At 56.1% G+C, this 27,604-nt stretch overlaps 1 protein-coding gene across 15 annotated transcripts in view; it reads right to left on the bottom strand.

Moving 5' to 3' along the window:
• DYSF (dysferlin) overlaps positions 1-27,604 on the bottom strand; it is a 235,980-nt gene that overhangs the window by 85,113 nt on the left and 123,263 nt on the right. For all 15 annotated transcript variants that reach the window (XM_061210962.1, XM_061210975.1, XM_061210972.1 and 12 more), the window contains 5 exons: positions 27,005-27,178; positions 11,295-11,388; positions 10,705-10,782; positions 2,661-2,842; positions 14-154 (listed from right to left, as the gene is read on the bottom strand). In XM_061210962.1, the coding sequence (XP_061066945.1) occupies positions 14-154; positions 2,661-2,842; positions 10,705-10,782; positions 11,295-11,388; positions 27,005-27,178 (669 nt within the window). The remainder of the gene's footprint in view (positions 1-13; positions 155-2,660; positions 2,843-10,704; positions 10,783-11,294; positions 11,389-27,004; positions 27,179-27,604) is intronic.

The raw sequence follows: 27,604 nt of genomic DNA, 5'->3' as shown, positions 1-27,604 counted from the left end.
GGACCAGCCTCACCTTCTCTCTCTGGATGAGCTCAAAAGACGCCAGCAGCTCACCCGCCGGCTGGTTGCCCCTAGTCAGCGGGAACCAGGCCAGCCGGGGCATCCGTTCCAGACTCGGCTGACAGATGCAGCGTCCCATAAACTCATCTGCACCCTAGACCGAGGATACAGAAAGAAAAGTCAGCGTCCCCCAGCCCAGGGTTCTGGCGGCCTCAGAGCAGTCACCAGACCTACATCTGGCCTCCCGAACTCGGAAGGGCCTCAGAAGTCAGGGCAGTCCCTGGTGCAGACGGTGAGCTCTGCTTCCCTTAGGGGGATGCAAGGGCAGCATGAGAGTGGCCTCCTGCCACTGTTGCTAATGCTGAATTCCCATCATGGTCCAGAAGTCCCTTTGTATGCCCAACTAGCGTTCACCTTGCTCTAATTTAATCAAGCTCTAAGCCCACTGGAGACAAGAGTGACAGCCTCCTAGCATTTCTTTAATGCCCTCAGCAGGAGAGGTGTTTGACATTTCCCAGGAATTTGTATCTCCTGTACATTTCACCTTCAAATCCCCCCAGTCTCCACATGGGAAAACTGTGATCATCAAATTAAATGAGTCTTGTTAAAATGATGTTTTCATCTTATCATTCCTTTTACTCATGAGCCTTCCATGGCTCCCCACTGCCTAGAGGATAGGGTGAGCTTGCTGACCGGTGAACTCCGACCTCGTGGTTAGCTTCCCCAGGGGCAGGGGCCGCAGACAGAACCTGGGTCTCAGCCAGATGATGTCACAGCTGTCACAAGCCTTGGTGGCTCGCCCAAGGCACTCATCTGGAGAAACCCAGGCCAGGACTGGGAGGCACCCCTACCTGCAGTCACATCACTGCTGGGGACGTTGCCAAGAGCCATTCTGGAGTGGCCACCAGCTTCTGCATAAATGGCCACACCAGCGGGTGACAGTCCAGCATAGATCACTCAGAGTGGTCACCAGCCACAGCACTGGGAGGGGTCCTGGAGGCTCCTCTGGGCCCAGTGTTGCCCTCTAGCCGCTGGGTCATGGAGAGGCGCGGGGAGGGGAGTCCTCGCAGAGCCCAGGCAGCCAGGACAACAGGAGCTCAGGGCAACGGATATTTGCCAACAGGTACAGCCCCGTTTGACGATATTATCAATGAGCACAGCTCCGCTCTCCCCCAGGACCCTGGGGCCCACCCACCCAGAAGAGGCCATGGCTTTCTCCCCCGGGATCCCTCCCGGGCACTGGCCTGAAGGGGATAGAGTACCATTTGTGAAAGAGGAGGTGAGGTGCCATTGGGAGAGCGAGGCTGTGTCCTGCCGGCCTCCCGCCCGCCCTGCACCAGCACTCGCACCTGCTTCTGCAAAGTCCCCTGGCCCCGGCACCCTCCAGGTCCTGCCACCTCCCACCTCCTCCTGCCCCAAAAGCTCCTGAGATCTTCCCCCCAAAATCCCCAAAAGACCCTTCCTCCAGCTGCTCGGCCCCCACGGAGCCAGCTTTTCCTTCTAAGGGCAGAGCTTACAGGTCAGCCTCCCCAGCCCAGGCCCGCATTGCCCACTGCCAGCCAGTGGGGCACCCTAAAACAGCCTCACCTTCCCCCAACCCCTGGTCACCACACCCTCCCTTCCAGTCATGGCAACTCTTTCTGGAAGCATCTGTGAAGCCCTATCTCCTCCCCTTTCATCTACTGCCACCCCCAACCCAGGCAGGGCCTCTTGGCCACACACTCCTCGGCCGACACAGTCTCTCTCGTCCAACAGCATCCCACCCCTCCTTTGTAAAATGTCGCCCTGACCCCGCCACTCCCCCGCTCCCCTGGCCTCGTACTCCTTGCTCCTCCTTCCCTGCCTGCCTTCCCCGCTCTTCCATCTCCCACTGGCCCCCGTGCTGTGCTAACACCCCTGCCTCATCCCAACACCCCAATCTCACATTTCCACCAGGGCCTGGGTCTTCCCACAGCCCCTCACATTCCAGCCCACAGCCCTCTCCCTCCTGGGAACCTTTCAGAGCTGCGCTGTCCAATACCAGAGCCACCAGCCGCCTGTGGCTACCTAAAGTTTAATGGATTAAAACTAAAACACAATGAAAATTCGGTTTCTCAGCACACACAGCAAGTGGCCCTCGTTTGGGGGGCACGACCACAGAGCCTTCCCGCCAGCACAAGAGGTTCTGTGCGACAGCCCTGCAGAGAGGGCCCCGCCTGTGCCTCACACTGGCTCCCTGGAGGAGTCCCTGCCCGGTGGTCCCTGAGCCCCGGCTCCCACCTAGCCGGGGAACCCCACGTGAGGGGCCACCCAGCCCAGCACAAGTGCTTGATAACTGTGTGTGGAGTCAAAGCAGCCCTCTGATGGGGAGAAGGGACCGACCTGGGATCTTATAAGCAAGTTAGAGACAGAGAAAACCCAGGCTCCTGACCCACAGCCAAGCACCCTTGCCAGATCTGTCCCTTCTCTCTGCCGTGGGCACAGCACACATGGTGGCAATTCATTTTTAATTACTCTAAAACAGTTTTCACCACTGCCTGTGGGGTTGGGGGAGAGGCCATCAGCCCCAGCCTTGGGGAACTCCCATCTCATTGGGGACCCATCCCTCACAGCAGCATCTCCCCTGGGCCCTGGAGAGGGTGGGCAGTGAGGGTTCGGGGGAGGAAGGTGGGCAGACTCACATAGGTGTCGTGGTCGTACAGCTCCACCACGATGCTGGCCGGCTGCTCGGCGATGCTGGCCAGCTCCCCGAAGATCTCGATCTCGTAGAAGATGAGTGTCTGGTCCCAGGTGGGGTTCAGGGTGTTCTTCACCACCACCGTCTTCTGGCTCTGGTGCAGGAAGGAGACGATTGCGTAGGGATCTGTGTGGGCCGGGCACAGAGAAGGGAGACAGGACACAACAGAGACCGTGAGAGTCACCCGCTCAGGAGTCATGCAGCCACAAAGCTGGAGCAGAGCTGTGGCTGCCACTCAGGAGCACCGACGTCCAGGCTGGAGCCCTATCCTGGGGGTACCCCCCACCTCCATCCTCCATGAGGCCAGCCGGTGGCCACCATGGGAAGATGGGACTGAGGTCCCAGAGAGTGGGCGCAAAGATCCAGAGAGCTTCCCTTCTGGGCTCTTCCCTGGGCTGGTTGCTGGAGGCAAAATGAATAGATTGTGTATTCATTCATTCATTCATTCATTCATTCATCCAACAAGCACTTACTGAGTGCCTTCTGCATGACAGGCCGGGGGCTAGGTGCTAGGGGCTGAGGATACATTTGGAGCAAAACGGTAATCTATACAAACAAACATAAAATTACAATTTTGATCATGCTTTGTAGAACACATATGAGGTGCAGTGTGAGAGAGTGATCTGGCATGGCTGAGTCTGCATTTCAGCAAGCTCACTCTGGCTGCCACCTGGGGAAGAGACTGGAGGGGGCAGAAGTGGGTGCAGGGAGACCAGTTATGAAACTACTGCAAGGGTTCAGGCAGGGAGGGTGGTGACTTAGATGGGTGAGGGCACTAGAGAGAAACAAAGGGATTCAAGGGCTATTGAGCGTTGGGGGGCGTGAGGGGAACCCTAAGATCCCTGCAGCTCCCTGACGCCCCCAAACTACTTTCCAGCCTATCGGCCCCGGCCATGCTAGCCTGGGACCCACCCAGGAGGCATTCCCTCTGCCTGGTCCCAAAGCATCACTAGAGAAGATTCTAGGGCAGTGGTTCTCAAATGTGAGCATGCAGCAGAGTCGTATGGAAGGCTGGCAGAGACTGCTGGGTCCCACCCTCAGAGACTCCTTCATCGGGTCTGGGGTGGGGCCGGAGAATTGACATTTCTAACAAGTTCCCAGGTGTTGTTGATGCTGCCTTTCAGGACTACACTTGGAAACCAATGCCAGAGAAGGTCCCATGGGACTGAGTGCATGTAATTTGGGACAGAAGCAAAGGGCTTGGAGGAGGGGGCTCCTCCAACTTCTCTCATTAGGGGGCAGGGTCCAGTTTGCTGCCGTTTTGTAAGACTCCACGTGCCAGATGCTGAGGGCATGTGGACAGGGAAGTCTGGGGATGCAGGAGGCTGGCAGCTGGATGCTAGATGTCTGGCAGGGCTGAGCCCAAATGCTCTATCACATGCCCTATACCCTTGGCAGCTTCTCCATCCTGTAGCACCTTGCATCCTCTGCACCCTCCAGGGCAGCCCCCACGTGACTCAAGAGGGCCCCAGCGCCAGACATCTAGAGCCGGGGTGTCCAACTGCAGTCCTGGGGCTGAGATGGGGAGAGAGATCTTCCCCACAGAGGGGAGGGGAGCAGGCCAGTCTCTCCCTGGCCATCAAGAGTCCAAGTGGCATGCCACAGCCACTGCACAGGAGGTGGCAGAGATTGACTATCGAAGAGGTGGGAAAGTTGGAGTGGGCAATAGGAGGACTTCCATCAAGGGATGGGGTGGGGGACAGGGTCCAGAATTCTGGCTATTGCTCAAAGCGCTTGCTTTAAGGGCGAGGTGGGGGATCCGTGTTAGGAAACAGAAGCTACGGGCACTCACTGGCCGAACAATGCTGGGTTTGCCTAACAGGAGGCAGCCACCAGGCTAAGACCAGCTTGCCAGCCTTCAGGCACAAAAGCACACTGGGGTCAATCCGGGAGGGCTTCCTGTAGGAAATTGGTTTTGAACCTGATTCTGGAGGTAGAAGAGGGCAATGGGAGGCCCTTGGCAGAAGAAGGGGCAGGGGAGACATGCCGACCACATCTTGCCACACCCACCTGGTGGGAGCCTCCCTGGCATGGGGCTCTCCTTTCCCATGCACCAGCCTGGCAGGGCTGGCCCAAGCCGTTCCCTTCCTGGCCCTGGCAGGGCCCAGCGGCGTCTGTGCATTTAATGAAACCGTCTGGCTGTGATACCATCAGCTCCAAGCTCGGCAGAGAACCTCTCCCCGGTTCCAGTAAGAAAAAGAGGGCGCATTCCGATAAATAAAACCATATTCGAGAGCCAGCGAAAAAGCCCCTTTTGTTCCCGCCCCCTGTGCTTCCCAAGGCTTTATTTTTATAAGCGCGCGGGCCCCAGACCGACCGCGTTTACACAAAGATCACAATTGCACACTGTGGCGGCCATGCACGCTGTATTGGTGTTGGCAGCGCCCCCCACGCTGGCCCCCGAGCAGGCGACTCCTTCCAGCAGCCCCATCAGCGCAGGCAATGAGCTCAGCACTGGGGGGAAGGGAGGGGGTGGCTTTCAAACAAAAATCACCCAGACCCACACGCTCGCCCCGCCCGCCTGGGGCAGGGGGGAAAAACACACAACAAAGGCATTGTAAGGAGCAGGCCTGGAGGCCTGGGGCCTCAGACACTGGGCTACTGTGTGCTGAGGCCTGGCCTCTCCCCACACAAGGCCCAGCCCCTCAAAAAAAGAGAAACAAGGGGGGTGGGGTGCTGCTGAAGCAAGGTGGGCAGATGAAGGGAAGCCAGACGGACGCACAGACACAAGCCTCTTCCAGGAAAGCCAGGAGGATGGAGAGGCAGATCCCAAGGACAGGTGGAGGGGAGGGGAGAGGCCAGCTCTTCCCAGAGCCACTCCGGTAGGGGAGGCCAGCATCAGCCCTCCGGCCTCACCTGCCAAGCCACACGGAGCACCCCCGGGGCTGAAGCTGGATTGGAGCTCTGTGAGGACCACAGGCTGCCCTGGGAGCTCCAGCCAAGAACACACAAGGGTTCTACTGGACTCCATCACCACAGGAGGCCCCAGGCAGGTGACTGCTGGACCTGCAGCCCTGTGCCTGATCTCTGCTGTTCAGACCTTCCCGGAGCTCCAAGGAGGACCCTTCTGCAGTCACAAGACACTAAGCTTCCCTCATGGGCCCTCCCTCCAACTGCTCAGACCACAGGGCAGGTGTCATCATACCCCTTGTCAGAAGACGGAGCGTTGCCCCAGAAAGAAGAAGTCACTAGCCCCTGCTCACAGGTGCCTGGGACCAGACTCCCTGACTCCTAGTCAGTGCTCCTTCTACCCGCCACGAACACGGGAAAAGAGCCCTTAAGACAGGGCGGAGTAGACTGCTAGTAATCAAGGCAATGCAAACAAAAACTGCAATACAGCAGTATTTTTCCTACAAAATTAAGAAAAATTGTTTAGATTTATAAAACCCAGTGTTGGCGAATATTTGACGAAATAGGTACTCTCCTTTATTGCTGGAAGCAATTCAGCAACCCTTTGGAAAAGCAATCAGGCAGTATGCCCTGAAAAACATATAACTGTTTACACCCTGTTTCCCATATTTCTGGGAATCATCCAAATTAACCAAAAAGCTATATGAACAAAGATGTTCACTCCAGCATTATTTGCAATCGTCATTCGTTCAACATACAGTTACTGACTGACCAGCATATGGTAGGTAAGCACAGTGCTCTGAATATGAAGGTGTACGAGACACAGTCCGGGCTCTTAAGATCATGACTGCTGCTTGGAAGTGGTAACTAAACATCGGTTACAATACAAAGCGATGTGCAGCTTCACAGCGGAGTGTTCAAGGCGCTAGGGGTGGGGGTACGCCCTGGAGTCTGGTGGCGTCAAGTCAGTACCCCGAAAGGCGGTCTCCTACCCCGAGTCTCAAGAATAAGGAGGTAACCAAGGTGGACCAAAGAGAAGGGGGCGGCCAGGCACCCAGCACAGCACTGGCAAAGGCACCAAAGGGCACTCAGGGAACAGCGAGTCTGTCTGAGGGGGGGAAGGGAGCACCCCGGGCCCCAGGGAGGAGGACGCAGGCGGGCAGATCACAAACGGTCCTGGATTCGTGCTGAGTGAGCTGGACTGAATCCTGTCCGTCAGTGTTCCCCAAAATGTGTTCTTCGCAAGGCGAGTTCTCTGGGGAATGAAGGAACGCTTAAACACGTTCAACAGGCTCCTTTCCTGCAGCCACCCCAGCCTTCGATGCCACCATGATTTGTAAATCGCTAAGTGTGCAGTGTTTCCCAGTCTCTCTCGCTCAGGAACCCTTTTTAAGTGGAGCATTTCACAAGCCTCCAGCACACCTTGGAAAATAGCTTCTTAAGCTCATCGGGAGAATTCCCCCAGCCAGAGCCAAACTTAACAGGAAGCTGTGCTTCAGAAGAGGGGGTGGGCTGTGACTGGAGTCCAGACAGAAGAAGCCCACAAGCAAGGGCTCTCCAGCCCCACCCAAGCCAGAGTCTGGATCTGGGGGAGACGAAAGCACTGGTCCCCACAGAGGTGACTTGAGCTGTAGGGCACCCATGGTTCACCAGACCTCACTGTGGCCTGGCCTGGCAGCAACGCCCCTCAGGACCACCCAACTAGCACACAGCTTTGACCTCCCTGGAACCATGAGGCCGGCAAAGAGGGCACAGGACCTTCTGCTTTCTTGGCAGACGCTCCACCCCCATAAATGAATAACTTGGCATCTGATCTACTAGCCTTCTCTCATCTTCTTCGTTAACCGAGTCGGGCCCCTGAGCCCACTGACCCATGAGACTCTCAAGGAGGACTTTCTGGGTGCCTCAAGCTAAGGGCCATGCCCTGGAATGTGAGCTGCCCAAGGGTCCTCCCTCCTGGCGGCAGCTCTGTAAGCAGAGCGTATGGCTCCCTCAAACCACACCGGTGGTCGCCGGCTGGGGGACGAGGCAAAGCAGAATTCCTTGGAGTATAACAGGGCAAAGGAGACAGCGCCCTCCCCGATCCCCTTTGAGAAGTATCAGTCTACAGGGAAGAGCAACTCAGCTCTGACCGCTGTTCAGAGCCACAGTGCTGCCCAGTAGGTACGGCATTGAGGACAAGTGATTTCTAAGTCCTCTGGAGTCCTATCTTTTCTGTTCAAAGTAGATCCAGTTTGTACTCCAGATGCTCACCCAGCAGTGGCAACCCTATCCCAATGTAAGAGAAGTCATTTGAATTAAGCATCATTTCACATTTTTTATACCTAATCACTATGCTGGCCACACACACTCATAAGCACACAAGCACAGGCCACACTCGCCCTTCCAGTGGTCCAGAGAATTGATGCCGGCCCTCCACGCAAACCCCACCCAAGGCAAAATCCTCAGGCAGCCTGGATGGCAGTGTCTCCCCAAGCCTCCCTCCCCGACCGAGTTCAGTGTTATTCAACAAGTGTTTCCTGGACAATTCCTCTCTGTCCCCCACACCTTCAGCCAAGGAGAAGAAATAGACAGAGCACTGGCCTTGTGGCAGCTCCAAGGCCCACCACACAAGGGCACAGCACAGGGTCATGGGAGCCCCACTGGGGGAAAAGCCCAGAGCAGCAAGGTCAGAGCGCTTCCCAAGGAGAGCCCTCTCGGCTGCAGATGCCAGCAAGCAGGCTGGAAGATGACACCAGCGACAGACTCTGTGCCGGACCCTCCCCAGACCCCAGACATTCCTGATTCACACAGGAGTTTCCTCTGAGAAATGCCAGCCAGTGGCCATGCACAGCCTCCAGCCACCCCAGGGTCAGTTCCAGGGGAGAAACTGCTTTGGTTTAGGGTTTGGGAGTGAAAATAAACACTCTGGGTTTTATAGGTTCACCCGTGTTGGCTGCTGTTTTCCTTTCCAGCAGCCGCTCAATCAGGCCTTTCATTCAGAAGCCAGCGGCCTCTGAGGAAGCCCTGGGCAGTGCCCTCAAAGCTCAAGGGATGTTTATTTGGGGGAGGGGGTGGAGCTAGGATGGAAAGTGTGACGTCTCCTGCGGCCCCCGTACCAGGCTGACCCTGCCTGCAGTCCCCAGAGGTGCGGGTCCCCGGGAGGAGCTCCCTCCCTGCAGGGTCCACCGCCAGCCCGGCCAGTGGAGGACAAGGGGCCCTCGACCTGCACCCCACTTACCCACCCCACACACACAAACCTGCCGCCTGCACCCCGACCTCTCACACCCTCCCCCGAAGGAAGAGGAAGCAAGACTGTGAATTAGGTCACTTCTCTTCTCCTGGGAGTAGGTGCTGATTGTCAGAAAGCCTCCTGGCCAAGGTTCCCAGGAAGTCGCAGCTGCAGAGATCTCCCCCGCACTCCCACAAACCCCCGCCACCTGCCAATCCCCATGTGCTTGTTGCTCCATCCACCCTGAGCCTGGCTGCACGGAGCTAGAGAAAAGGTCACTGAGAGGAGAGGAACACGAGGAAGCACAGCTGCTGGGGAGGAACCAGAGTGGTCCCCAGGTCGGGGAGGAGCAGGGTCCAGAAAGGAGGACGGGTGCCTGGCCGTGAGCTGAGTGCCATTCTGTGAACAGGAGGTCACTCTCATAGGAGAACTCAGATCTACTCAAGTAAGTAGCAAGCACTTGGAGTGGGGTACATCACTTGTCAGCTATTTTAACTCAAGCAATTTAGTTTCTTCATCTGTAAAATGGGAATGTTAAATGCCTGCTTCATAGGAGAGTTGTAAGAGGTACATGAAAAAATGTCAGCAAAGCGCCTAGGCTCATAGTGAGCACTTAGTAAGTGCTAGTTCTTTAGATATCTTAGTAAGTGTTAGTTCTTTAGAACCTGCTGCAGGTTCAAGGGTAAGTCAAGGTCCCTTCCTGGAGGAGCTCAGAGTCATGGTGGGAAGAATATGACAGAGGTAGATGGCAATTGATTTATGCAGTGGGTAAGGACTCTGAGAGAGGTGCTGGTGAGGTCCTGGCCAGGTGCTGAGGAAGCAACAACCAGCTCAGCTTGGGGAAGAGTCAGAGGGCATCTGGGCTGGGTCTTGAAGGATGAGTAGGAGTTCACTGGATTAAAAATAGGGAGGGAAGGCATTCTAGGCACTGAGCACAAAGGCCAGAAATGTGGAAGAACTAGACAAACGTTGACAAAAGTTGGTGCAGCCAGAGCTAGCGGATAGAGGGGAATTAGGGAAAGATGAAACTGGTGAGGTCCAAAGGGGTCAGATCACGAAGGAGTTGTCCGCCAGGCTAAAGAGTTGGGGATTTACCTGTTAGTGTCTATGTCTGAAATCAGGGGAGTGACATGACCAGCTGTGTCTGGGGTTGTGTGGAAGGTCACAGGGAGGCCAGGAGATGACTGGAGCATTCAGATAAAAGGGGTAAGGCCAGTGTGGGACGGCAGCCACGATGCGGAATAGGAGGGAACAATCTCCGAGACAGATTCAGGAGCCAGAATCAACAGAACTGGGCACCTGATCATTACCAACCTGATGGGTAGTAGAAGCGCATTGATGTGATACTAGGACCAAGGTGGGAAGTAAAGGGGGGCCTGGATCTGGGGGAGGGGTCCCAAGGAGTTCAGCTTGGACAAGATGAACTGAGGTGCCTCTGAGGCACCTGGATCTGGGGGAGACACCGAAAATGTGGCTGGACATAAAGGAACTAAAGACCTGGAAGCTTCGCCAACAGGAGTGGCTACTGGGCTGCTGGGGGGACCCCAGTGCCCAGAGAAGAGAACACACACAGAACTCTCGGAAACATCAGGCTTAGAAAGTGTGACGAAGTGTGACCTTCTCCTGCAGGAAGCTGCAGGAGACCAGGAGAGAGGGGTGTCCCAGGGGCCAAGGCCAGAAGGGCTTTCAGGAGGAGGGGACGGTCAGTAAAACCAAAACCTGCAGAGGGGTCAAGCAGGCCACCTGACAACCAGGAGGACACAGTGACCTGACAGCAGCCCTCACCTCCACAAACCCAACAAACACAGCGCCCCCCGACCCACCATGGGAGAAGCCCGGGCCATGTTCCCTGTGGTCTGAAGGCCCAATGACTCTGTTCCCAGCTCTCAGTCCCTGGTCCCTGGCTCTCCTCCCTCCTCCCACCTACCAGAAAAGGAGTCTTTGTCCATCGCAGGCAGATCCCGGGCCTGGTACATGTAGCAGCGTAGATGGTAGCGGTTCCCGTCTGCATCGAGGAAGAAACAGACGTCAAGTGAGGGACTGGGGGTGACCAAGATCTGGGGCTAGAGGGGAGGACAGAGGGTGTCCCTAGAACGGGCAGCGGACAGAGGGGCTGGATGGTAGAAACGACATGTGTACGCTGTGCTGGAGTTAGCTGTTCTCAAGATCAGGAGAGCAGACCACAGCCCAAAGGTGGACCCCCAAGTGATGTGTCCTTGGGCCTGGTGACAGCTGGGGAGGTGGCAGAGGAGGGGGAAGGAGTGGAGGGGTCACAGATGATGGGGGCAGTGAGAATGCACAGCGTCTTGAATGCTGGATTTCAGGCTTAGAGTTGACACACACACACACACACACACACACACACACACAAAGAGACACTGACCCACTAACAAAACACCAGACTCAGTCCTCCTCAGCCCCCACGTATACACCTGACCATGTAACCCACATAAACAGGAACGTAAGGCTACACACTCATCCGTGTCACCCCGGTAGACACCTCCAAACGTCACTTACAGTCAAAGATGCAGGAAATCGTGGGTCTGTTCACGCCAAAGCTCAAGGTGGAGACAGACTTGGAATCTTCACTCCTGTCGTCCACCACGCCACCCTGGAGATGGAGAGCTGGTCACCGCAGACTCTGACCCCAGAGCCTGGGGGTGGCAGGGAGACTGGTTCGGAGAGTCAGGTCCCCAGGGTCCTTTAGACAAGGCTCCTCGCCTGCCTAAAGCTCTGATTTCACTCCGGGGGAGTGCCTCCCCAGACCCCAGTGTTAAGTCCACAGGGAAATTCTCCCTCTCTAGTGGAGACCAGACAAGCCAGAATGGGATTTTGAGTTGTTCCAGCCTAAGAGGTTAGAGTTTGATAGAAGGAAGGATTCGAAGGGGCTCTCTGAGAGGGAATCCAGTGGGGAACTGCCCGGGGTGATGAGTTAAGGGGAGCCCGAGTCTGGAGGGCCCTGTCTAGCATTTCTGTCCACCCAAGACATGTCTGGACATGGTGTGGTGCCAGGGACACACAGGCACTTAGCTGAGTCCCCAGCTCTGGGGAGAAGCTGCACTGCCTCCTCCACTGTCTCTCATCAGCTCCCACTGTGCTGACGGTCAGAGGAGGCCTCAGCCTGAGGACAGGGAACAGGAGCAGAGGCAGGGTGGGTCTACACTCGGCCTCAGAAGCTGTGTGTAAACCTTGCCCTTGTTAGCGCTGGGCTCTAACCACTGGGGCATAAACCAGCCTCCTTGGACCAGATGCCCACCTCCTTGGTGCGCTGCTTCCCTCCACCACCACCTCTGCCACACCGCCGCCCCTCATCAGGGATGAGCCCCAGCGGGGATCAAGGCCCCCACAAAAATTGAAAATGTGCCAGTCACACAGCAGCCCGTCCTTCCAGACCTGGCTTTCTGTGATATCAGCTCCACCAGCCTCCCACGGCAGAAGCCCAACAGAGGGACTACCCGCTTCCTCTGCAAGCCCTCCCCCCGTCCCCACACTGTCACCTGCTCCAGTCCCTCGCCAGTCCCTCTTCCCAACACACAAGCATGCACACCCTTGAAAGAAAACCCCGGCCTCCCCTCCCGTGGCATTTTCACCCCACCCAGGCCCACCCAGAGCAGCCACTTCCCAAGGCCACCCTGCCCTCCACCTGGCGGCAGCCATTTCCCAGGAGTCTTGACCTCTCCCCAGGCCCTGCAGCTACATCATTGCCCCACGCCCCCAGATGTACGGCCACCTAGCTGCTCCTCCTCTCCAAACCATGCCCACCCTCAGGGCCTAGCCCCAGACCTCCAGTCCAAGAAGCCTCCCTGGGTGCCCGTCCACTGGCTTCCAATCGGCCCGCACCCAGGACCAGAACCAGCTGCATTACCCACACTCAGCACTCAGCTCCCGGCCTGAAGCCCTTCATGGCTCTCGCCACCTGAAGGGTCCTGGTCAGACCCCCAGTGACCTGCTCCACCTTCCCCCTGCAACACCAGGGCTTACTTCCCCCAAATCCAATCGGGCGGGCCACGTTCCCCAAAGCTGGCCCAGACATGTGCCTGCTCCCAGCGCAAGCTCCTACCGTTCCCTGCCAAGGGTGCTGGTCCCCCCCAACTCAGCTCATCTTAGCACACCCAGGGAAGGCCTGCCCTGGTCACTCTGGGTCAACAAGGAAATGCAGCCTAAAGGCAGGCAGAGTCATCCTCTGCTCCATCCCACAAAAGGGCCCATAAAACATATACGGGGGAAAGACATGTTCATCCGCTCTCCCAGGGGACCCACCGAGGTCCGGCTACAACTGGGTGGGCTCTGGCTCCTAGCACAGGACACCCCCCTTTCTGACAGGAAGATACAGTGATCCCCCCCCCTTTCTTTTGGCCACAATTTCAACACAAGCTCTAGAATCAGATTCCTTGGGCTCCAGTTCTGGCCCTACCATTTACTAGCTGTGTGACTTTGGGCAGGTTGCTTAACCTCTCTGCACAAGTCTCTCTATAAATTTGGGATAATTCTCCAGTATCTATCTCAGAGAGTTGCTGGGATTGTTAGGAAGATAAATCACATGTTGTGTTAGCACACCACCTGCGGAGGTCATAAACCATGAAGTTACTAACTGTGCTCAGGGGTGGTATTCATATACCCCAGATTTGTTCAAAATTATTCCAGGAGCTGGAAAAGTGGACATTTCAGTGCAAAGGCACAGTCCTGGGCAGAAATCAAAATCAGTCAATCAAGCAATCAACCTCTCTCCACACACACACACGCACACACACACGCACGCACACACACGCACACACACACATACACATACACACACACAGGAGAGCAGGACAACAGGGAGGGATGCCGTACTACAGATAGGTGAGAACCCAAAGGCCACAGCATCTGCAGTCTTCCCTCCCGGCAGGCGTGGGTCCCGGGCGTCCTGGGTTCCCGCCAGGAGAGGCACTGGGCCCAGCCTCACAGCTCTGGCCCTGCCGCCACCCACACCAAGTCCAGCAGCTAGTAGCTCTGGTCGCAGGGTCTATGAGGGCGCACATAGGGCCAGAGCTGGGGGCCCAGCAGGCCACTCCAGGCATGAGGTACAGGGACGCCAAGGAAAGCAGGTCAGGATGCTGGAACCAGGGTTCAGCCAGCCCCCAGGTGCCACGAGGCTTACTGCAGGCAGCTCAGTGCGCCTTGGTGGCGGGAGGGCAGGCTCTGTAGCCCCTCCACCTCACCCTGGCCACACATACGCCCCACACCAGCAAGTAGGGCGCTGAGGTGAGTGCGGGGAGGGAAGCCGCCTCCGGCTCCTGTGGGCCCCGTGATTCCTCTCTCCCACCAGGTGCCTGCAGGGACCTCCACGCTTGCGGGCTGCCTCCAGGGCACATCCCCACTCAGCGCGCACCTCCTCCAGGTGGCCCCCCCAGCCGCGTCCCGTCAGCAGCGGTCCCACCCAATGGCCTCTGTCCGGGGCTTTGGCAGCGCTTTCTGGGTCTCTGTCCAAAGGCAGGGCCGCCTGCCTGTGATGCGAAAAGGTGTCCCCCTCCCTGGGATTTCCACAAGGCCGGGGCCAGGTACCTCAGGCCCAGCTCAGTCCTGGCCCACAGCAGGCACTGGCACCGAGAATGACGCCCTTCAGAGGCAGAACCAGCGCTCCCTCGGGATGGCCCCGAGGGGCTGCCGAGGCTCCTCCACCTGTCCTGTCTCCAGAGGAGGGGCCCACAGCCGTTCCCCCGGTCCACAGGGCCTCTGTCCGCACCCACCCCCACCCCCATCTGCCACCCTTGCGTGGCCCTGCCTCCGCCTCCCCTTCCCTCCCTGCTCAAGGAGACAGACAGGGGTTGCTGGGAAGAAGCTAGGAGAACCAGGACGACACACACACCTAGAGTCCCCAGTAAGTTCAGTCCCCGCCAGAGGAGCCTCAGCCCTGCAGTCAGCCAGGTTCCCAGGCTGGGCAGAATTCCACCCACACAGCAGGCCAGCGCCTTTACATCCTCTGGCCCACTGACCCTCCCAGGGGGGACTTGGGCTCTCCACGCATCCCCTTCAGACCTTAGGAGCAGAGCGGAGGCCGGCCCCCCTCCCAGCCCAGCGGCAGCCCCTGCGTTGAGTCTCCAGCAGTCAGGATGCTCACTCCCAAATACCACAGCCTGCTGCCTCCATACTCAAACCAGCTGAACCCCCAGGGTCCCCTTTCTCACCCTCAGGCCCCCTGCACATAGTTCTCTCTGCCCTGCTCTTTCCCTGGCTTTTTCCTCAGACATCCAGCCTCACCTTCAGGGTCACCCTGCAAGGATGAGTTAGGTACACCTCCCGTGTGCTTCCACAGAGCCCCAGATTTCCCCCCTCACTGCATATATCACCCTCCGTTGTAAATACCTGTTCACTGTCTGCCCCTCCCACAGAGAGCTCTGTGAGGTTCCCTCCATGCACCCAGCATCCAGCAGAACCCCTCACACACAGCGGGTGCCCCATTAATAATTAGAGAATGAGTGAATGAATGAATGAGCACACACCTTTCTGGGGAGAGCTGATGACAAAGGCCAGCCCATCGCCAGGTCAGGGGATCAGCCTGTGCGTTAACACAGATAATCCAATGCCACGCTTTTTCCACTTTGAAGCATATTTTTGGCTTTCACATGTGGACACACATGGCTCACGTTTGGGGAATTTCTCTCAAAGCAAACAATGAAGTCTCATGAAAAGCTGATTTGGGAGCTTCTGGGAAGCATCTCCCTCCCGTCAGCCCGTCCCTCTGACATGCCACTTGTGTTTATTGAACACCTACTTTGTGTCAGGCCTTTCCCACATTCGAGTTGTAAAATAGGTATTGCTGCTTGTGGAGACATAAAATGTCACCTTCCCAGAGAGGCCTTCCCTCAAAGGTCAAAACTCATGTTCACATCCACACCATCACATACCCCCCCACACACACCCCAACCCCACATAACAGCCCTGTCTACTCTCTTATTCAGCTTTACTGTTCCTCATAGCACGTATTACCCCACACATTTGCTATATTAACGTTTTTGTTCATTGTCTCTCTGGCTCCATGAGGGCACTGCTGTGTCCCCAGAACCCGCTACGATGCCTGGCACACAGGAGCCCTCAGCAAATATTTACTGATCAAGGAATAAAATCCAAGTTGAGCCCCAGTCTCTGTAGGTGCCTCTCCTGTCACATAATCACCCATTTTCTGGAGGGAACTGTTTGGGGCTAAAGGAACTTTCTGGGCCGAGCCTGACTTGAGGGAAGCATCCCCTGAGAAAGCGATGATGTGGGCAGAGGGGAGAAGAGAGGGTCAGTGGAGGCGCAGCAGAGATGCTGCCCTTAGCATCTATCCTCACAGCAGAATCCTGCCGACACCTTACCACCTTACAACAGGGACTGTTACTGCCTTTGTTCTCCAGACGGGCAAACTATGGCACACAAAGGCCAAGCCACTTAACAATTGCGTGGAAGAAGAGCTGCCTGCAACTCCCTGACATTGCACATCATGTGCATGGAGTAGACGATCAGGGCGACTCATTCATTTTACAGACCCTGAAGCTCCGACATAGAGAACATCAGGCTGCCAGTTCCTGGGCATCGGGCTCCATGTCAGGCACCAGGAAGGGGGGCGGGGGGCAGGTGCCTGGAGCTCACAGTGTGGGTCGGAGGAGGGTAGCTGGGGGTGCCTCACGGAAGCCTGAAACTCAGATTCCTCACTGTAAAGTGGCCATCGTGGCAACACTCACCTCGATGGGCTACTGAGAAAAATGCAGGGGTTTTCAGCCTTGGCACTACTGACATTTGGGGCTACATAGCTCTTTGCTGTGGGAGTTGTCCTGTGCATTGCTGGATGTTTAGCAGCATCCCTGGCCTCTACCCATTAGATGTCCATAGCTGCCCCCCTCCCTCTGTTGTGACCACCAAAAATATCTCCAGACATTGTCAAATGTCCCTTGGGGGATGGTGTGGGGGATAGAAATTGTCCCCAGCTGAGACCACAGGTGGAAATTAAATGAAATGTACCCACAGCCCTTGACAGGTCCCTGGCACATAATCAGCATTCAGTGGTGCCAGTTTAACTCTTTCATCTCACCAGTTTCATGTTGAACAATACCTTCCCCCGTCTTAATTCCTGCCCTCTGGCTTTAAGTTTGGAATTCATCACCATCCCTCTGCCACAGGACATTTGCACTGGCTGTTCTCACCACCTGGAATGCCCTCCAGACAAGCTAACTTGAGCTCTTCCCTCAACTCAGTCATCACTGAGGCTTGGACACTTCCTTGACTGCCCTGCCTTTATCAGCAGTCCCTACCCAGCCTCTCCTAGCATCTCTCCTGCATCCATCTTTCCATGTGTATAGGTAAGGCATGCACGTTACTTTATCCCCTGCACCTGACCCCAGTGTCTGGCACTTAGTAGGCATTCAATGAAGATTTATCGCATGAAATGAATCACCAGCATCCCCGCCCTAAGGCATGTGCACAGCACTCAGGCCTTAGGTCCTAGGGAAAGGGACAGGAAAGTGTGCATCAGACAGCAACCTCCCAACCTCATGGGGCTCAGGGTCAGATGCCACCAGAGAAAGAGAGAGTGATGTGGGCTCACTTACACCCCAGGATGGGGCCATTTGTGGGGTGGAATGGAACAGGGTGGGCCCTTGGAAGGTCCCATTCAGGAAGGTTTCCCAGAGGAGGGGAAAGAAGAGGGGTGTTGGAACAGGGGGAGCAGTGACACGCTGGAGGCCTGCCCCCCCAGAGCTTAGGGAAGGCTTGGCTAGAGGGGCAAGGCTGGGGCAGGGTGAGGCCGGGAGCGGGAGGGCTGGCTTCCCTCTGCTCTCACTTGGAGCCCTGAGCAGAACCAGGCTGCAGGGGTAGCTAAGGGTCTGGTTTCCACCCACCCACCCTTCACCCCCACTCCGCACTCACACTCTTCCCCAGCCCCAGGCCAGGCTCAGGGCATTGAGTTTCCCACAGTCACATTCCTCCCTCCATAGCTCATGCCGATGTGACTCCCAGGCTGGGGCTGGCAGCCACGCGGTCTGTGGCCACGCACTTGGTCTTGTGGCTAGCTGTGGGAGGGATCCTGCTGCTTGCCCAAGGGGACTGGGGGGCCTCCAACCCGCTGTTGCCCCGCTGGCAGCCACGGCTCCCTGGAGGTGCCCGAGCTCAGCAGGGTGAGGAACTCTCCTTCCCAGATGCCAGGGCTCCCCAGCGGTCCCCTGAGCCAGTGGCCAAGCCCACCTTCTCTGCTGAGGGCTGACATCCCGGGACCCTGGCCGCCACACAGGGAGGAGGTGGGCAGGTTCTGGGAAAACAAGGAGTCTGTGAAGGGGACTCCTCGACCCACCTAAAGTGGATCCAAGACTAAGCAGCAGACCTGGTCCTGGCGTTTCTGAGATTCTTTCTGCACACAGGCTGTCACACACATGCCTCCTCCCTCTGGCACTCCCACACAAGGTCTAGAGGTCTGGTTCAGGATCTATAAAGCGGAGGCACCGAGGAGACAGAAGGGGCCAGAGCAGAGGAGGATGCAGCAAAAGGACACAGGCTGAGCAGTGGGGCTCCCCAGGGCTGAGTAAGAGGGGGACAGAAACACAGAAGCCACACTCACAGCAGTCAGGAAAAAATGGAGCCTCGGAGGTAGTTCCAGGGGCCACCAGGGCACGCCCTGCCCCAGTGGAGACAAGCATATGGGTTTCAGGGGCCAGCCACCCTCCTCACCTTACAGGAAGCACTCAATTCCTATGTCTGATAGATCCAAAGAGCACAGGTGACAGAGCTGACAGGAAGGGCGCCACTATGCGGAGCCCCAATCTCTTTCTTTATGTGAACAAGATCAGAACACCCCCGAGAGCAGCAGGTGCTAGCGCTGGCTCTCAGGGCTCATGAGAGATCATTAAATTTCCAGCCATTTGCAAGCCATTTGTTAAACACAGTCACTTGTAAAAATTAAATCATATAAATTTGTAACTTCAGAAATTATTTCTAAAACCAAGGTGATAAATATTCAAACGCATCACTTCCAAAATTCTTCCACTACCTTTTACTGTTATCTTGCTCCCAAGGTGATTTACATCTAGAGTGAGGTGGAAGTACTATATAAACACTATATAATGGTGTGCTACTGCCCATCTCCTCCTATCCCCACATTCTGTGATCTCACATTGCGACCTTGCAATTGGCCATGGCAGGGATATTTATACCATATCAGCAAATGCTACAAGTAGAGCTGGATTTGTTCTCTGGATTTTTTTCCGGAGAGCCAGTTGTTAAACGTCGACCAGCACAGGCAGGCCACAGGTGACCTGCCAGGATCTCTTCTTCACCATCGGCTCTGCTGGGACACCCAAATAACAAATGACAATGTAGAGAAGAGTGCTATAAACCTGTGCAACCCAGCCATTATCCATAAGATTTTTCACAATATTCAACCAAGGAAACACCACTAAAATAATTATTACTTGTTTTCTCTGTGCCTCAGTTTGTTTCTCTGTAAAATGGGAGCACTAATAAAATCTACCTCAGGATTATTGGGAGGCCTAAATGAGATAAGACATGAACAGGGCAGAGGGCACTGCCTGACACACAGCATATGCTCTAGAAAAGTTGACAAACTTTATCCATAAAGGGCCCGAGAGTAAATACTTTCACCTTTGCCAGCCACATAGGCTCTGTTGCAACTACTCAGCTGCCGTAGCAGCAGACAGCAGCCTTAGACAATGTGCACATGGATGAGCATGGCTGTGCTGATACAGCCCTGTTTACACAAAAAGGCAAAGGGCCAGACTTGGCCAGTGGGCCATCGTTTGCCAACCCCTGCTCTGTAAGGGGAGGTGGTTATTTTTGCTGTGTTGTTATCACCTCCATCTGATAAGTGAGAAAACTGGGACCCAGAGATTCATGTTTTCCTTCAGGATGCATGGGAAATTCGCTGGTAGAGCCCGGGATCTCCCAGGACCCCCGCAAGGCTCTTCCCAGCTCCTGCTTCCCCATCAGAACTCAGCACCTGAGCAAGGATCTGAGGCAGGACAGGACTGAGTGCCAAGTCAGGGCCCTGGAGAGCCCACACCCATGTCACTGCCCTGACTGCCCTGGCCTCAGCTTCCAGGGAAACCCCACACAGGCCCACAGGCCAGGCCAGAGGAGAACCCTGTAAAAGAGAAAACTTGGGAACACACAGCCCTCCCTTCCTAATCAGGGCTGATTGCAACCTTAAGTGGAATAGCAGCCGAGTGTGCAACCCCATTTAATTTACAGCTGGAGCCAGGGCTTGAGAGCAGCTGCGAAACTCCTTGCAAAGCTACCGGCCAGCCCCTGGGGAGCCTGGGAGTGGAATTAGGAAACCTGGAGAATCCACAATGCCACGTGTGGGCTGGCACGAGTGTCTGTGTTTGCATGTGCCTGTGTGTCCCTCTAGGCTTTCCAGGTCTCTGAAGTCTGCAGAGGACGCTCAAGCAGGTTTTAGGCCATGCCAGAGTGCCTCCGTCACCAGGACAACTGTATGTCCTTGTTTGCCTAGCTTATGCCTATTTTCCAACATGACTTTTAATAGTGTCCAGACCAGACAACAAATTATAAGGTCACCCTAGCCGCTGTGTACACAGACCCTCATGCGTGTATAATGACACACAGGGGGCACACCTGTCACATCCACCCAGCAATAACACACACAGTCCATGCTTGCCTGTGTGCTGGCATTTTGTCTCAGGTACACAGACACACAAGTTTCAGTGGACGCACGCAGGCTTCAGCATCCAAATCTTGAGTGAGATAGACCCAGAGTCCACATATTTAGAGGATTTACTCAAATGGTCCTTCTGTGTAATCCTCCGGTGGCCCTCAACCTGCCCCGTAGCACAATGCCAGGTGTGGAACAGGTGCTTGATTAGGACATTCAAGAGACACAGAGCCGCCTTCCAATGGCCCACAGACCCAGCCAGGGGTCTTGATTACTTAATAAGGCAAACCCCTTTCACCTCTCAGGTGCTGCCTTTGCTCACTCTAGGAAGCATGCCTAGGTGCCCCACACACAGCAGGATTTCATCCAGGTCCAGAGATGGCCCCTCCCCCCCCACCCACATCTGACCTCCTTTTCAGCCAGTTCAAATCCCAAATTCCTCCTCTCTGGCACCAGCTTCTCCCTGACCCCCTTCCTAGCACTTCCGACTCCCAGCTGCCCTTCCCTGCCCCCTGACTGGGGCTGGGGATGCCTGTCTCTGTGGGTCCTTGGCACTTCAGGTCAGGACTCAGGCCCCTGCCAACCAATTGGAGGCTTCCTGGCTGGGGCCAGTGGTGCCAACTCCCCTCTAACTGCCCAACTGCTTCAGGGAGGCCAAGCTGCCTGGCTACAAGACGAGGAGGGGGATGCATCCAGCCGAGGGCTCCAGCCAGCCGCCCATGATACTCCCTGGGACCCCACTCAAGGGTCCTCTATGGGGGAAGGACTTTATGCCCTCATAGCAAGTGGGGAGATGAATCTGGGGAGAGAGAGCAGAAGAGCCTGCTCTTCTGGCCTTGGTTCTAGAACCGACTCATGCCGTGCCACTGGGCAAACTCCTTCTCAGGCCTCAGTTTCTTCTGGGGCTACATTAGGGGCTCAGAGTTGTTCTAGAGCAGCACTGTCCAACAGAACTTTCTGTAGTGATGGAACTGTTCTGCACTGTCCAATATGGTAGCCACTACCCAGGCGTGGCTGTTGAGCTCTTCGAATGTGGCTGGTGTGACTGGGGAACTGAATTTTCTTATTTTAATCACTTTAAATGTAAATTTAAATAGCCACACCTGGCTAGTGGCTTTCATATTAGTGCAGTTCTGGAACCTCAGTCTCCCCAACTGTAAAATGGGTATAATCATAGAATCCAGCCTTCTGGGGTCCCTGTGAGGATGAAATGAGACAATGCATGTACAGCTCTCAGCCTGGTCTTCGGCACGAGGTAAAATAGATTTTTGTAATTCTTACCCTCTTTGGGATCCTAGATTTTCTTGAGAATTGGAGAAAACCATGGACTTTACATCAGAATTTACCCACCACAGACACACACATGCACACTGCACACACACACATATCACACATGTGCACACTCCATATACATCCATACACACATACACATCACACACGTGCTTACACATCAGACACACGTGCACACACAGATCACACATGCACACCCACAACTCTGCATCCAATTTCAAGCAGCACCAAAGCCAGATGGAGAGTGCTTTCGAACATGAAAGTTCCTTCCAGCTCTAAAAATCTCCATGACTAGGAGCACATGTGGCCGAGTCTCCATCTCCTCTTCTCCCTGCCCAGGCTCAGGCATCTCAGAAAACCCTTCCAGACACTCCGGGCCAAGCGCAAAGACAGGGCTCTGGAAAAATCCTCGCGCATGGAGGGCAGGCCCAGGGCAAGGGCCACAGGATGGATTCTGTGAGCTCATCCCCGGCAGCCGTCACCAGGGTTCTCAGAGAGGCCGGTGGCGTCAGGAGGGGGTGACTGGGTGGACGCCGGCGGTGGCGGTGGCGGCGGCAGCGAGGGGTGTGGGGCAAGGAGAGGGAGGCTGGATGGAACACGCTATAATAGCAGCTTTGTGCTCCACTTCCCAGCTCCCTGGGAACGCCAGGAAGATTATGAAACCCGGTGTCTTTGGGAATGCCAGGATATTAGCTGGAAAAAGAATAATACGAAAATAAAATAATGCTCGGGATGGAGACAGCAGACGATTAGCAGACAGAGCCAGGGCCTCCCGCTCCGCAGAGGGAGCCAGGCTTGGCCCCGGCAGAAGGTTTCAGGGAAAGGCTGCCCGTGCTAACGAGCAGACTGGGCCTGCCTTCCAGTGAGACGTCTTCAGGAGGGGAGCTGGCAAGTAAGGCCCAGCTTGCTGGTGGACGCGTGGGCCAGGGGACGGGCAGTAGGAGGCAAGGGGGCGCCACAGGCCTGGCCCTTGCGCCCAGACGTCCAGAACTGTCAGATTAGCAGGAAGCCCACCTGGCCACCACCCACAGTCCTGGACTCCTCCAAGCTCTGCCTCCCCAGGTCCTCCTCCAAGAAGCCACCCTCATTAGGTGCTGTCACTCTGGAATGACCCTTAGTCTGCCCTCCAGCACTTCGGAGATGCAGATTCTGTTGGGTTTATTTGCATTCACATGTGAATATCCCTCTTCCTAATCAGACAGGGGTTTCCCATGAGCCAGGCCTCCACTATCAGGTGGAGGATCATTGGAAGAAAAGATCACTTTCTCCCCACAAGGAGCAGGGAGAACATGTCACCTGTCCCTGCCTCACTCTCTAGGGCCCTGGTGACACACTTCCAGTCAGGAATAGACACCCTGCCTCCCTCAGAGAGGCACCCGGTAGTGGCCGATGTGACTGCCTCCCTCATCTTTGGGATGCACTGTGCACCCGACATCCTTGTTACTCAAAGATGGTCCTTGGACCAGCAGCATGGGCATCACTGGAGGCTGTTAGAAATGGAGACTCTCGGGCCCCACCCAGACAGCAGATCAAGAGCATGCGTTTTAACAAGATCCCCAGATGGGTCTTATGTTCATTAAAACTGAGAAGCACCTCTGTACATGGGTTATGTCCTTAATCCTTACGAGGACCCATACATGTGGTGACGTTCCTAAGTAACAGAGTCACTAAAGGGACAAGTGACTTATCCACAGCTGAAGCAGAGGAAGCAGAATTCAAACCAAACCAGTGCCATTCAGAAGCCTCACCCACCCCACCACACTCCCACCAAGTGAATCGGCAGGCATCAGTGACCAGTGGGCAAAGACCAGTACCCAGAACAATAGATTGGTCCTGGCACCCAGAAAACCCAACCATCTGCCCCAATGATACAGGGTGGACTCTAGCCCCAGTGCCTTGCTGGAGCATCAGTACATCTCAGGATGAAGGACAGCAGACTTAGGGATGGGAACCCAGGCCATCCTTGGTCCTGGCAGGAAGCATGTAAAGGTGACCATGGAAGGGGAGAGTGTGTGTGTGCATGCGTGTGTGTGCATGTGTGTGTGTGTGGTGTGAGCACGCGTGCTGATGGGGGCTCATTTGCTCAAGTAGAGTGGTCCAGACAGTTTCTGTCCAATGGGCCTGTGGTCCTGTCCAAGTGCTGGTCACACCTAAAGACTGTCCAACTCCAGGTTTGTGGATCCAGCCTTTCTAACCACTGTCTGCCTCTGGCTCCCTATGTCAGCAAAGTTCCCCCAGGACTCTGGGCTTCACTACTTTGGTTTCTTCCACATTTCACAGGCGAGTCCCATCTGCATCACAATCATTCACCTTCCCACTTGACGTTTGATTTCAATGCTCCCTCATGACATTTTTCTCCCACGTAAAGAATAAACGGACTGGTTTCTCTGTTCTGGGAAATGGCCCTCTTCATTCTCCCGGTCACCGAGCCATGAAAGCTTGGCAGTGGGTCCGCCAGCCTTGCTCGTCTTCTTCCCCTAGATCCTCGCCAGCCCCAGAGCCATCCACGCTTCCATCCACGGGTCTCTGGGCACCTCCGGCCTTGCGCCCTCTCTCCTCCCAGCCCCCTCGCCTCACAGCTGATGCTCAGCGCCCACGCCCCCAGCCTCCCTGCCCCAGGGCCGCCTGGCAGGCAGCCGCCAGATCCATCTTCCTCATACAGCACTTCACCGTGTGTGTCACACTTGCCAGGGCCAACCGTGAACTCATCGCAGCCCCAGGCCCACCCTGCCCCGTGGCCTGGCGATGGGAGCGGCCCTCCCGTCCACCCAGCGGAGCCTCTGATGCCCATTTGACCCTTCCCTCCCCAAGCCCTGCTACTCCACCTCCCTCCACTTCGGTCCCTTGGCTCCCACCCCAGATGGTCACATCTTCCCAGATCTCTAACCAAGCCTCCTGATGGTCTCCTGATGGGAGGCTCTCCATCCCCAGCCATCCTCCATGGCTACTTGATTAATGGTCCTAAAACCCAGCTCTGACCAAAGCACTCCTCCGCCGCTCAACAACCCATACTTGTTCCCTACTGCTCATTCAAGAGAAGAGTCCTGTGGTCGTCATCTATAGCTCTGTGTCCACCACCGTTTGGGGTTTTTTCCTTTTCAGATGCTCTTCTCCCCAGCCTGTGGGGCTGTCAACCACAAAAAAGGGGCGTGACCCAGGACGGTCATTCAGAACATTCCGTTCCTCGCCCTCAGGCTCAGGGGCTGGTGTGGGCACAGGGCCAAGCAGAGCCAGTCAATCACACACGAGACAGTACTGGCACTACTGAGAAAGTGCACTCTCCGCTCTGGGGTCTCCAGCTGTGAGGAAACAGAGGATGCCCTCTGGGCTGTGCTAGCTGTAAAGGTGGCGTCAGCCTCTGTCACAGGCACCATCTTTGCCAACGACATGGAAAGAGCCAGTGTGAGAACGGGGCCAAGACAGAGGAGCGAGTCAGGGACACTGTGTGAGCCCCTAGTTCCTGCCAGGCCTAATGCCTGATTCACCTCGGTGAATCAGATTCCCAGCAATCTGAGACCTTAAGCTCTTTTTCTCTCTTCAGCCCACTTTGGTTGTGTTTCCGTCGGATGAAAATGAGTCCTGGCTCCTTAGAGGGCAAGCACCCTCAGACCTGGCCCTGCCTCTGAGGCCTGCTGAGGTCTTTATTCCCCACTCCTCAGCTGGAACCACACAACCTCCCCCAGGCACTGCCCTGTGCCCAAGTTAGGCCCCTTCTGACAGGACAAGGAGACTCCCGGCTGCAGCTGCTCCAGCCTGGGTGGCAGTTCCAACCCCTACCTGAGCACCAGCTCAGGGCCCCAGAGAGCCCAGAGCTCTGCCGTCTCCTTCCAGCCTCCTCACCACTTGGTCCCCAAGACCCAGGAGGGGCTCCCTCCAGAGCCTCTGACATCATCTGGGCCCCGGAGGGTTTCCTCTCCCATACTGGCACCCCTGGGAGTGATGGGACCTCCAGGCCCTGCCCACTACCCCTCGGGGCCACTGCCGGCCTCAACTCCCTTCTCTGTAGCCATCCCATTGGGTCAGGGGCCTGCCCCACTGTACTCCTTGGCTGAGGGCTAAGACCCACTGCTCCTCACCCAGACAAAATGCTCATATGGACGCGCGCGCATGCACACACACACACACACACACACACACACACACACACACACAGCTGGCTCACAGGGACACACGCAGATTCCATCAGCCAGTGAAGCTGGTGAGACCTGCTCGCCTGTGTCACAGCCCAAAGCCCCCTCAGGGGACGGGCAGTCCTACCTGGATGTCAGAGGAGGTGTCTCCTCCCGGGCATCTCATTCCCAATGCCTGGAGCCCCCACACCAACAGAGTGGGGGACAGGCTACCTCCTGGCCCCGAATGTCCCCACTCAGACTCTCCAGGAAGGGTCTGCTCATCTCTTTTGCGGGACACATCATCCTGACCCTGGATAACCTTGACCTGACCCCCATTCCACTGGCTCCAGGAAGTACTCTCTGAGTCAGGACAGCCAGCCTGGGGTTTGATCTCTGAGGCACATCTCTCCCCAAAATTCCCGAGGATGCCCACAAGATAGCCTCCTCTCAGGAGGACTCATGTCCAACCAAGGACATTCAGGGTCACTAGACCTCTCAGGCTACTCCCTTGGACCGGGCCAAAGCCTCCCAGACCCACCCCCAGGCCAGCCAGCCTCTTCAAGAAGAGCCAGGTAGGGGCTTCCCTGGTGGTGCAGTGGTTGAGAATCTGCCTGCCAGTGCAGGGGATACGGGTTCGAGCCCTGGTCTGGGAAGATCCCACATGCCGCGGAGCAACTGGGCCCGTGAGCCACAACTACTGAGCCTGCGCGTCTGGAGCCTGTGCTCTGCAACAAGAGAGGCCGCGATAATGAGAGGCCCGCGCACCGCGATGAAGAGTGGCCCCCACTTGCCACAACTAGAGAAAGCCCTCGCACAGAAACGAAGACCCAACACAGCCATAAATAAATAAATAAATAAATAAATAAAATAAACCCAAAGTTTAAAAAAAAAAAAAAAAAGAAGAGCCAGGTCCCTTGGCCCCTGTCACAGGTCAGACCATCAAAAGGCCGGAGCCCTCTCCCCCGGTCCCTTCTTGATTACCAAAAAAGTAGTGGGTCTTCTGGTGCCAAGAAATGAGCTATTTTATTTTAGGAGGACACCCAGACTGGTGTCCACTTTCCCCACACGCAACCCCGGAGGACTGAAGCCAAAGTCCTGTCCCGGGTTCCTCTGCACCTCTCCTGCATCAGCCCTGAACAGCCCTGGGAGACCACGCTGCACCCCACCAACCCAAGATGACCACTGCCACGTACCAGGGCCCCCTCGAGGGCAAACACAGCTGCAGGCCCCGTCTTCTCCAGTGGTTCCATGCGGCGGCGCCAGCGGCGGCGGCGAAAGGCATCTGTCTTGCGGTACTCCAGGTGGAACTTCCAGCCAAAGAGCGAGGCGTACTCCCAGCCTTCACCCTCCGCCTCTGCCTGCCTGTGCTGCATGGGAGAACAGGGCAGACTCAGAGGCCACTTGGCAGGTTGGCAGGGAGTCCTGGGTTGGGCTCCAGCTGTGCCCTCCCTGCCCTCCACGATTCCCCCCCACACACCCCACACCATCACCCTCCAGGTGGGAAAACCTGGGAGGGCCGCCCGGAGGAGGGGGCTCTGAGCAGCTTCCGCAGTGACAAGAGCCCCGGGTCAGGAAATCAGGAGGAGAAGAGGCTCCCTAGGCTGTGGGGAGGTCCAAGGAGCCAAGAAAGGAAGGTAGGTGATGAAAACACCAGCCCAGTGATGAAAACACTGGGCTTTCGGTTTGTTTGTTTATTTGGATTCTGGGTGGATTTCACGAATCCAAGGTTTTCTTGTCATTTCCTTTTTCTTCTTCATATCCCAACTTATAAAAGTGGAAATGGGTCTGCAATT

The sequence above is a fragment of the Eubalaena glacialis genome, chromosome 14, assembly GCF_028564815.1.
Source record: "Eubalaena glacialis isolate mEubGla1 chromosome 14, mEubGla1.1.hap2.+ XY, whole genome shotgun sequence".
NCBI classification, from domain to species: domain Eukaryota; kingdom Metazoa; phylum Chordata; class Mammalia; order Artiodactyla; family Balaenidae; genus Eubalaena; species Eubalaena glacialis.
The sequence above is the reverse complement of the archived record's forward strand: the minus strand, read 5'-3'. Positions and strand labels throughout refer to the sequence as shown.